This window comes from Poecilia formosa, unplaced genomic scaffold (assembly GCF_000485575.1).
Source record: "Poecilia formosa unplaced genomic scaffold, Poecilia_formosa-5.1.2 Scaffold388, whole genome shotgun sequence".
Lineage (NCBI taxonomy): Eukaryota > Metazoa > Chordata > Actinopteri > Cyprinodontiformes > Poeciliidae > Poecilia > Poecilia formosa.
Genome location: NW_006800327.1, coordinates 491,380 through 503,593, shown reverse-complemented (window position 1 = coordinate 503,593; position 12,214 = coordinate 491,380). Strand labels below are relative to the sequence as shown.

The 12,214-nt window shown below is 37.9% G+C and overlaps 1 protein-coding gene across 1 annotated transcript in view; it reads left to right on the top strand.

Moving 5' to 3' along the window:
• The first annotated feature begins 2,919 nt into the window (after window positions 1-2,919).
• The window catches only part of LOC103154497 (slit homolog 1 protein-like), a 64,491-nt gene continuing 55,196 nt past the window's right edge, over window positions 2,920-12,214 (top strand). Inside the window, exons 1-2 of the mRNA XM_016662735.1 lie at window positions 2,920-3,020; window positions 3,177-3,698. Coding sequence (XP_016518221.1) covers window positions 3,502-3,698 — 197 coding nt within the window. The 5' untranslated portion in view covers window positions 2,920-3,020; window positions 3,177-3,501. The remainder of the gene's footprint in view (window positions 3,021-3,176; window positions 3,699-12,214) is intronic.

Here is a 12,214-nt window from a genome sequence, read left to right as displayed (position 1 = left end):
TTTTGTGAGTTTATGTAGATTTTCTGAAGGAATCGATTATTTTTCTAAGTTGTTTGTGATGTATTACTTTGTTTCTCCACTAGAGGACGCCATCATATTGTTAGAAATAAGAAACCATCGAGTTCTTTTAAAAAATGACTTGAATATGAAGCCTTTTCAAATTCAGAAATTTTCATGTTTTCTATAAAATTTTAGATTAATTTCAAAATGTTGAGATTTTTACTTGCAAATCTTCAACTTTCAAACTCAAATTTTTTCTTTCAGAAAATTTTGAGATTAGTCTCAAAATTTCAGATTTATTTTCTAGCAATTTTTTTGACTTTTCAGATTCAGAATTTTCCATGTTTTTTTTTTTTCTAGAAAATTTCTGAGATAAAGATTTCTGATTTATTTTCTAGCAAATCTTCAACTTGTCAAACTCAAAAATGAATTTTTTTACAGATAATTTCTGAAAATAGTTAACAATTTAAGTTTTTTTCTAGCATATTTTTGACTTTTCAAACTGAAATATTTTCCTATTTCTCTAGAAATTTTGGAGATTAACCTAAATTTTATTTTCTGTTCAAGCAAATTTTGGACTTTTCAAATTGAGAAATTTCCATGTTTTTTTTCTACAACAATTCTGAGGTCAATTTCAAAATGTTAGGTTTTTGAATTTCTGGTTTTTGATTTTTTTAAAACGAAGAAATTTCCTTATTTTTATTTCTAGAAAATTTCTGAGATCAGTGTAAAAAATTCTGAGTTAATTTTTTTTTAACCAAATCTTCAACTTTAAAAAAAAAAAAATCCCTTTTTTTTTTTTTTTTTTTTTTTAAGGAAATTTCCTGACATTAATCTAAAAAAGTCTCTTTTTGTGGAAATTTTTCTTTTTTTTTCCCTTTATCTACAACGGTCATTTAAAAGCATCTTCCAGAAATAATTTGAGATGTGTCTGTGGGAACCCGTCTCCCCAATGGATCCGTTGGTCCTTAACCAGCTACTTTTGCCCCAGAAACAACAGAGTCCCACCCCTGAGATGTCGGTGTCTTTGCCCTTCGCTTTGTGGCCGATTATGGCCAAATGAGTCATTCTGTTCACAAAGGCAGCAGCTGGGCTCTGGCTGCAGCCAATTTGTTTTTCCAAAACTTCTGAGGCCTGCCTGGTTAAACGAACCCATCATAGAAAGCCTTCAGGGCGGGAACAAGGAGAAACCATCACAAATAATCACGTGCATAAAAAATGCCGTGCCACCCCGGTTGATAATGGTCAAGCTTTAAATCTTTGTGTTTTAGGTGAATCATTACTGCATTCACTCCACCACATCTCATCCTCAGTTTTTATTCTTTAGTTTAAAAAAGTCTTGGTTTCTGTGGAGATTTGGTGGCGGGTTTCAAACCCGACTGAGTTTGAATTTCAAAGCTTTGTCAGCGGATTCATAATAGACTTCTGAGTAAGATCTGTGGCAGCTGACGGCATTTCAGCTCCGCTGGAATCAACAGAAACGCTTTAATTAACCAAAGCTCTTCCTCGGCTCTGAATTATGAAGAAAACATGACCACAGTAAAACAATTTAAATGCAAGGTTTCCCCAGAAGACCCGCTAAGCCTGGTGGTTGGGTTCTTCATCCAGCAGCCCGCTGTGTTTCCGAGTTAAAAAATGTTTAAAGTTGACAGGATACTTGAAAATATCACTTGGTAATTATGTGTTATTGGAAGATTAATACCTGAACACCAACTATAAAAACTTAAAAATGCTAAATTTTAACAATTTTTAATAAATCAGCAATGCTAAGCCTGGTGGCCCGCCAGGCTTACAATACACTGGGGAAAACCCTGAAATGTAATGTTCAATAATAGTTCTAAAATTAGGTTTTTTATTTCTATTTTAAATTAAAATGCAACTATGTTGGTTAAACTAGCTGTTAGTCTATTTTAATAATGATTTAAATTTGTTAAAAGATGCACAACAACAGAAGTGAGCAGGAACAGAGGAGGTGATTGTGTGATTAGCGTGGATGTGAATATTTAATGATTTGATCAAGTCAACCTTTCAGATCTCTCAGGTCTTCTGGTTCTGGTTCTGCTCTGCTAAAACCAGAACCAGGACCAAACATGGAGAAGCAGCATTCAGCTTCTATGCATCACAAATCTGGAATAAATGTCCAGAAAACTGCAACACAGCAGAAACACTGAGTTCCTTTAAATCTAGACAAAACCACCCAGTTTGGAGTTGCTTTTGAAACATAACCAGTGAAACATTAATCAACATTTTGATTTATAATGACAGCAATAAGTAATGTTTAAATTGTTGAATTTTGTGTTTTGATGATGTGAACCACTTTGAACTGCTTTGCTGCTTAAATGTGACACAAATAAATTGTATTGATTGATTAATTGATTGAAGTCTGACAGCTACGGTAACGCTCCTTTCACTACAAAAACACAAAATCTTACCAAGTAATTTTGGTCTAGTTTCTACTGCAAATATTTTATTTTGCTTGAAATGAGACAAGCGAACTTGAAAGTAACTGCATAATGTGAAGCCATCTTATTAGGAAATGTCTAAAAATCAACCACTGTCGTTTTCTGCAGGTTTGTAGTTAACAATAGTCACTCTACTGCTCCTGACTCAGCAACTTTCTTTTCAGTCAAAAAAATTGGCACCAGCAAAAAACTGAAACCTGTGCAGACATTTTCTTACTTCAGCTGTAACAAGATACTTTCATGAGAAATTGGTGAAAAATACCAGGTAAGACTTGGTGTTTTTTCAGTGCACTGGTCCAAACGTAAAGCAAAGTTTTATTGGTTAAATGCTGATAAGTTTATTTCCCTGAGCGGAGCTTCCTCAGGTTCTTTTCCGTTTCCGTGTCTTCCCCAGAGTTTCCCAGTCGGATACTTCAGAGCGATCACGACTTCTCATCGTGTCGCTGGAGCCCTGGGCTCTTTTCCTCCTCTGGGGAGGGGAGAAAGGAGGAAGAGGAGAGAGGAAGAGGAGAGGAGTGGACCGCTGCTGTCACTGGAGGCGGCTGACACTGAATAGATGTGAGTTCATTCTGGGTGTGTGTGTGTGTGTGTGTGTGTAGGAGGAGTCTGGGTGCTGTTATTTGTAAAAGCTTTTGATAGATGATTACTCTGGGGTGTGTGCGATAGAGAGGGATAGAGGGAACCCCCCCACCCTTTTTCTTTTTTCTTTTCTAGTGGCTCACTGTTTGCTGCACAATGACTCAATGAAAAGTGGAGGGGAGAGGCAAGTGCACTGTACAGCTGCAACAGAGCGAGAGAGAGAGACACACAGGGGAGCAGAGGAAAAGAAACCAACTGGAGGAGCTTGTCCTTTTCCCCTCTCTTTATCTCAGTGAGATTCCTGTCTGGGATCAAGTGGGGATTGTTCAGCTCCAGCTGAACTTCACCCACATCCTCCTGCTGCTGCCCACTTTCACAAACAAGCAGGCAAGTGTTGGTGTGGCGACAGGAGGAGGAAATCGGGTCCGGATCAACCTGGAGAGCCGTGGAGGACAGCAGGATGCCAGCGGGAAGAAGAAAGGATGGAGCCGGGTCGGCGGCGGGTCTGTGGACGATGCTGGTGTGGGCGGTCCTGATGGGTCCGGGAGGCGCTGAAGCGTGTCCGGCTCCCTGCAGCTGCCTGGGGAACACGGTGGACTGCCACGGCCGGGGAATCCACTCCGTCCCCAAACACATCCCCAGAGGGACTGAGAGGCTGTGAGTTGTCACACATAGACGTATTTTCTTCTTCTTCTGTTGGTTCTGACGACCAAATGGTCTCACACAGACAGACAGGCAGGCGAGGGGAATCCTTCAAAGTGACGGCATGTTGCTGCTTTCACTTCAAGGGAAACAACCAGTTTACCTGGTTATGTTGCTGTTTACTCCACACCTCAGCGCTTAGGTTGATTCCTAAATCTGGGATTTTACAGCTGCATGAATATTAGGGCTGCAGCTAATGATTATTCTGATGATTAATCGATTAATTGGGAAATCAAATAAAAAAAGATTTGACACATTCTCCAGAATTTCTTTTAACCACTTAAAGGTTTTATTACACAATCATAATAGTACATTAAACAATGCTACGGTTGCAATTAATTATTTTAGTAACAGATTATTCTATTGATTGTTCTGACGTTTAATCGATTAATCAAATTAGCTTATTCTGCAGGTTTTTCATTTAACCACTTAAGCCTTCTTAAACAATATTAGAAAAACATTAAAAGATGCTAGGGCTGCAGTTAACAGTTATTTTAGGAATTGATTATTGTGACGATTAATCGATTAATCAGATAAAAACAAACTTTCCTTAGCTTTTCAGGTGAGTACTTTAAAACTTTCGAGAGTAGTGCGTGTTGGAGTTTCATTCTGTGTAACTTAACTTCCTGGTTTTGGACATTAAAACATTTCATTTTATCATTTTACTTCAGCAACCTGTTTTTTTGTTTGTTTTGTTTTGTTTTGCAGCCCATCTACCTCTGAATAGATTAATTGTTTACACGTGATATTCTGTACTGTAAATGTTGAGACTGAAGTCATTTTGCATTTCTGATGACTCAGTATTGGTGCATATTTCCAAGCTTTGCTCTACTTCAATCTGCTGAACTCCTAATGAACTTTAAATGTAAATCCCAACTTCATATCAGCTCAAATCGATACATTTCTAATGGAAATATGTGTCACCAACATGTTGACCTTGTATTTTTATGTTTCATATTTGTAGTTTCTGCAGAAACCAGCTGTTAGCTGTGGTTCTCCCGTGAAGCCATGTTGGACGTGTTTGTGTTTATACCTGTTGAGGTTATGTGTTTATTTCAGGTTCCAGAGTGCTTGTGTATGAATTATTGATGGCTGTCAGGGGTGCTGGAGGAGACACATTATCCCGCCTCTCCTTTGGTTTACTGTAGCATGAAGGAGGTCTCCACTTTACGCCCGATAGCTTTACGAGGTTGGATGGCGGCTTGGGCCACAAGTCAAAGGTCTGAACCTTCAGCTCTAGTTTTCTACATGAGTAAACAACAGAGACGTGATGTTGTGTGTTTTAGAAACTTTCCTTCATGTCTGCAGACCTGGTGATGTGTATGATTAATGACTTCTGCTTCATAACTGTCTAAATACATCAGAAGTTGTTTTTCAGTGTAATTCTGAAACTGCATGTTAAAGGTTGTGTTGTGATTTTATGCAGGAGCTTTTAACCTTTATCTTAACATTTGTGGAAGCTTGTTATTGGGAAACCTCTCCACATTAATGGAAACACTGTAAAAACTCAAAACCTCACCAAGTATTTTTGGTTTAGTTTCTAGTGGAAATATCTTGGTGCACTTGAAAAAAGAAAAAACTAGCTTACAATTAGCTTTTCAGCAAGAAACAGGAGCTTGTTTTTAAGTAAATAATTTCTTTATATTAATGAAAAAGTTCTAGTTTACTGTCAGACTATTTCCTGTGTTATAAGTGAATTAATCTGCCAGAGGAACTAACATTTTTTCACCAATATTAATGAATTATTGACTTATTTGTCTTTCTGAAAAGTTACTTGTAAGATATTTTTTTCTTATTTCAGGTGCACAAAGATATTTGCATTAGAAACCAGAACAAAAATACTTGGTAAGACTTTGTGTTTTTGCAGCGCTCACCAGTTGTCAACTAGGTAACCCTCCGCAGGAGAGAGGCTTTTAGATCAAAGTTTGTGGTCACAAAAAATATATACATTTTGTTTTTATGATAAAAGAAACATTCTTTGTAAATATGTTCTACCCAGAAACTGACATACTAGTTTTAGCTTCACCCAGTTCAAATTCTGTACAAATATCCCATTAAGCACCTTTTGCAACCTTTTGATTATCCTACATTGTTCTGATGTTGAGTCAAACTGAGCTGTTCACATTATTGAAAGTATATTTTTTAGCTTTAAATGCATCATTTGCTACAATCACTAAAGGAATGTTGTTTTACTGTAATAAAATGTTTTTTTTATTTAAAAAAGGATTAAATTATTTATATCTTTTAATGTATTTCTAATATTGTATAAAATAAATGAAAAATCTGCTGAATGTGCATGTTCTCATCCGATTAATCATCAGATTAATCAATAACTGAAACAATTGTTTGTTGCTCTCTCTCTCTCAATATCACTGTGACCTTTTGAACTGTTTCCTAGTCCGAGATTTAATTAGCTCGCCTTGCAGCAGAAAGAGACTCATTAAGCAGCTATTTGTTAAAAGTCTTGTCGCCCAGTGAGCATGTAAAGTGATCTGAGTGTGTGTGTCAGCTGGACTGGGGCAGAGAGTCGGCTGGTGTGTGTGTGTGCGTGTGTTGTGTGTGTGTGTGTGTGTGTGTGTGTGTGTGTGTGTGTGTGTGTGTTCAGTTACTCCAGCGCTGAATTCCCAGGGAACGCTGCTCGGTCAGAGCAATAACAGGGTCATTTATCAAGGTGACTGCACCAGTCAAACTAAACACCCCTTCTTGTTGGATTGTCATAGCGATGCTGCAAAATGGGCTGAATGCCCTTTGGGCTCTGATGAGTCGGGTTAGTGTAGCAGAAAAAAGAGGAAAGAGGAGAGACGTCTGAATGAGTGTCACACTGAAGAGCCGATCTATAAAACAACGTTTTATCTGACCAAAAGAAGTGCTTGACATAAACAAAAAAATCAAAAATGAATCTTTTTTTATTGTTTTGTTCTCCTTGAATTTTTCACATTTTATGTTACACTGGAAAAACACAAAATCTTACCAACCAATTTTGTCTTGATCCTAGTGCAAGTAACTTAATACACCTGAAATAAGATAAAAATTAACTCAAAAGTAACTTTCAGCAAGATATAGGAGCTTGTTTTAAAAAGTACTAGTTCCACTGGTAAATTATTTCACTTATAAGATGATAAAAATGTCTTCTTATAAGTGAATAATCTGCCAGTGGAACTCTGAATTAGTTACTTAAAACAAGCTCCAATCTTACTGTAAAGCTGCTTGAAGTTTAGTTTATTGCTAAACTAAAGCAATAAACTTTAGTTTAGCTTTAGTTTAAACTTTAAATTATCACATTGGCATACAGAACTTTGTTAAAAGCAGTAGCTCAGTGTTCATTTCTAGCAGTGGAGACTATAAAAAAAAGCATTTGTTATATCAGACTCTAAATAAACACAAATTGTGTTTATTGTACATTAGTACAATAAACACAATTGTGTTTATTGTACTAATGTATCTCAAGTGTACAAAGATATTTACTAGGAACTAGACACAAATATATGGTACGATTTTGTGTTTTTGCAGTGTAGAAATTCAAAAAACAGCCTCTTCACAACCAAAAATTAAAACATTTAACATGACAAAAATGATTTTTTTGATCTAAGTAATACAATCTGCCAGTGGGACTAGTCATTTTTCATCAACATTAAGGAATTATTGTCTTAAAGAAGCTGCTATTTCTTACTAAAAAAGTTACTTCTAAGTATGCAACATGCAGCATGCAACCTTTTACGTGATTGACAAACACAAAGGAGCGCAAAAATGTAGTTGTGAATTGATCGTGCTACAAATTTTCTTTTACAAATAAGTTGGAAAAAATGTGGTGTGTTCTCTTGCCCCCTTTACACTGATACCCCTCAGGAAAATCCAAAACAACCAATGTCCTTTAGAAGTATAGCAAACCGAGTCGTAACTGTTTGTAATTTAATCTAAGTTTGCTGTTCTATAAATACCTCAGAGGTTTACTAGAGAACATTAGAGAAAAACAGCACCATAAAGACCAAGGAACACAACAGAGAAAGTAGTGGAGTAGTTTAAAGTAGAATTAGGTTATAAAACTTGTCTTATTTTATAACCTAACTCTACTTCAAACCAAAAATCAGATTTTCTTTTTGTCAAACCACTTTTTTTTCTGCCGTGGTCCTTCACGCTTCCAAATATATGCGACTTACAAGATCTCCAGTGTGAACTTCAAACGACCTGAAAGTGTCCCGCACGCGCAGTAGAGGGCGCAATGACGTCACACAGAGAGCGAGCTCAGTGTTTTGCCAACCGCCATAACAAAGAAGAAGAAGTAGTGCTCAGGAAACACATATGCTAACGGTGGAGCATATCTCACGTTTCTGAAGTTGTTGTCCGACCGAGCCTAAACATTAACAATTTAATCCTCATTATCGTCCGCCATGTTTGTTGTTTTTCTTACCGCTTGCGCGAATCAGGACGCAGAATAGTGACGTTTGTCGAGTATAAATGACGTTCAGATTTGAAAAGATCGGTTAGGTATCGGATATCCAAGGGTGTGTTCACACTGCAGCCTGAAGTGACTCAATTCCGATTTTTTGGCAATTCCGATTTTTTTGCCGGGGCGTTCACACTGCCAGTAAATGCGACCTGTATGCGCTCTGCAGTCTGAACGGGCAAACGACCTGAAAGTGTCCCGCATGCGCAGTAGAGGGCGCAATAGCGTCAGCGTTCTCAGTGTTCTGCCAACCGCCATAAAAAGAAGAAGTGCTCAGTGTTTGCGGAAGTAAACATGGAGGCTAACGGTGGAGCTTAGCTTACATATTTGAAGTTGTTGTCCGGCCGGAGCAGCATATTAACAACTTAATCCTCATATTGTCAGTCATGGTTGTTGTTTTTCTTCCCACTTGCGCGTATCAGGACGCAGAATAGTGAGATTTGTTGAGAATCAGTGACGTTCAGTTCGGATGAATGCGACCTGGACGTTNAATAGTGAGATTTGTTGAGAATCAGTGACGTTCAGTTCGGATGAAGGCGACCTGGACGTTAGGTCGCATTTGAATCGGATACGTAAAGGATATGGGTCAGATTCGAAAAGAATCCAACCTGTGCTGTTCACACTGTCATGAAAAGATCAGATACAGGTCGCATTACGTCAAAAAAATCGGAATTGGGTCACTTCCGGCTGCAGTGTGAAGGTAGCCTCTGTCTGTGTTTCTCACCGTCCAAGCACACACACACACACACACACACCTCGTTTCTGAGTTTTATTACCGATCGCCGCTTTGTTCTCTGCCTCTCTCTGCTCATCTCTTCCAATCATTTTTCCGAGTCCCCTGCGGTCCGTGAGCGGGAAAGATGCCGCTAATGAAGAGTCATTAGATATGAGTGCGTGTAATGCTGCTAATATTAGTCGCATCTCCTGCTTTGCCACAGGGGAGAAATATGACGGATGAGACGAATGAGTCTGAAACAAAAAGCAAACAGAAAAAAGGCTCTGAAAGTGGAGTGGGAATACGGAGGAAGATGGTTCCTCATGGGAAACAGGGGGAAAGATGGAGGGGGGTCATTGGTGTGGAGAGAGGTGAAAGAATGAAGGGATGATAATGGAAGTGGGGGATGTAAAAATAGCTAGAATAGTAAAAATGAAGTTGCATTTTTATGTTTGCATTCAGCTGTTTACTTCAGTTATTAACTGATTTCCTGAACCAGATCTGCTCAGATTTTTACTGAACTGTTTCATTCTTAAAGTGGTTCAAACTTTGATCACAAAGCCCAGACTTTGCAGAGCTGAGTCAATTAAAAACCAGAGAGATCTCCAGCTCTGAGACAGATTATTCTGTTCTTCTGTCAAATACGAAAAGAAGAGACAAAACTAGGATATTTTTACCGGCCTGACTGAAGGTCGGCCATGTTTCAAAGAAGAACTGGCCAAAATCTGACTACAGGTGGATAAAGCAGATACTATAAAATATCTTTTATCTGTTTTTAAAAACTTGTGTTTGTATTATGTTAAAATATTTTGTTCCGGTTCTATTATGAACTGCTTTGTATTTGTTCGCTGCGTAAAATCAAATCACAAAACATTGAAATTTGAGGTTGTAGAGTGAATACTTCTGCAAGTAAAAACGCTGAAACAAACAGTATAATACTGGGTAGTGATGGCACAGTTACTTTGAAAATATAACTTTAATTGGATTACTGACTACTCCTTGAAAAAGTAACCTAGTTAGATTACTGACTACTTGATTTGGAAAGTAACTAAGTTACATAAAAAGTAACTTTTTAAGTTACTTTCAGCAGCTGCTGACAACAACTCTCCGCCACCTGAGAAAATTAAATTGATCTTTGCCAATACTTAATTGCAAGTTATTTTATAATGGTAACATGAACAACATATTTCCACTTATAAGGTTGAACTGAAGGGGAGATTGTTTAATGGTTACAACAGTAACTTTAGTAATTTGTATGTTTTTGTGTTTCACTATTGTCTGGAAAACTCTAAGGATTTTTTCCCCCAGTTTTTCCCATGTTATAATAACTGAAATAATCTGCCAGTAGAACTAGCACTTTTTCATCAGTTTTAAGAAATTATTGACTGTAAATCAGCTCCTATATCTTGCTGAAAGTTGCTTATGAGTTAGTTTTGTCTGTACTGAGCTATTTCCACTAGAAACTAGACCAAAAATACTTAAGATTTTGTGTTTTTGCAGTGCAAAAGTTGATTTTCATAGATGCTCTTCATCCAGTCTGACTGAAATTCAGCCAAGTTGCAATGAAGAATTGGCCAAAATCTCAAAGTACAGATGTATAAAGATAGGTAAGAGATACTATATGCAGACCACAGCTTTTTAAATTTTATTTGTATTTTATAGAAATTCTTCCAGTTTGGTTATGCACTGCATTTTTTGTTCGCTACATCAAATCTAACTACAAAACATTAAAGTTTGAGATTCTAAAATGAAAAAATATGAAAAACGTCTTCAAGGCTCTGCATAAATTAAAGTATAAACACTTAAAAATGATGATACTGGGTTATTGTTGCAGAGTCTGAAGAAGAAAGATGAGTTTAATATAAAAGCCAAGACAGATTGAGATTCAGGAGCCGTTCTGATGGATGTATTGTCCCCTCTGTTGTTTGTTTTCTGTGGTTTTCTGGGAAACAAAACCTTCTTTACTCCGGGTCTGTGTATCCTGATACTTTATTGATCACTGCATTGTTCAGGGGCTCTGCTAGCAAGCAAGCAAATTAAAATTGCACACAGCAACTCATTGGTATCCAAAAGCACTGGGGATGTTTGCAAATTGCAAGTGAGGATAAGTATCTCACTGCTAATCTAGCACTAATGTTTAGCGTTTTTTTGTTGCATCGTTTCTCCAAAGGAAGTTGTGTTTGCTGTACGTTGCGTATCTGAGCTGGTCTGGATGTGGTTTTCGTAAGCTGGCCTCCTGCTGCTCTCCTTCCCCGTCAGATGTTACCGTGCAGCGCAGAGCGGAGCGGGCTAACCGCCAACTGAGCCGGCCGATTGTGTTTGCATGTGCGAGACGCGTTCTGCTTTAATGAGCTATTGTTAGGCCGAGTCGCCAATCAAGTGGAGTCTGTCGCTTAGCTGACCCCGTGACCCAGCCTTGCTGCACAGAAATCAATTAACCACGCGCCATTGTTCCTCTCCTTCCTCCTCCTCACAAAAATTCAGATACTGGGGACGATTTGCAATTAGCAGAATGTGGTGTTTCTCTCTCTCTCTCTCTCTCTTTCTCTCTCTCTCTCTCTTCTATCTTCCTCTTTCTTTCTCATAATGTGGAATACACTGACTGTATGCTGCGTTCTCTCTTGATTCTGGTTTTGCTTGTGCACTTTAATTGTCAGGGTAATTTCACACCCATCTAGGGAGTTATTCTGGACCCCCCACCATGCTGTTCACTCCCTCCTCTGCAGCCAATCCCCTGCTTCAGACATCTCTCCTCCAACTAAGCTCTCCATCTTTGGTATTTCAGATAAAAAATATATTTTTCTTGCAACTAATAGCTTATTTAGGTTATTTAGGAGACAAACCTGTTATACCTGGGATCTGCTACGTATGAGACGTTGTGGGCAAATTGTAGTCTGAGATTTTACAGAAGGGCTTTGGATTCATCATGTTTGAATGACACAAAACCTTTTAGGAACTGTGTGATGCTGTGAGAGCCAGAAAAGAACAAAAACAACCCATCATCCTATTACCACTTCCTGTTGACTTCTTTGGCATTTCTGTCAGTAGCAACATCCGGCTTTTGATCATGTGACTTGTGTGATGCAGAAAAAAGTGTTTCCATTGGAGTTTGAGAAATAAATCTGATAAAACTTATAAAAAACATGATTTATTGTTGTGTGATTGGCGTGTTTCCATTAAGCAAATATATTTTCGCAGTTCTGTGATTAATGGAAGCAGAGGTAGATTGGAATGATAAATAAGCTAGATATTTTATTGTGTATTTAATCATGGTAGCAACTTCGTTTAGCGCAAATTTCCACTATGGGATAA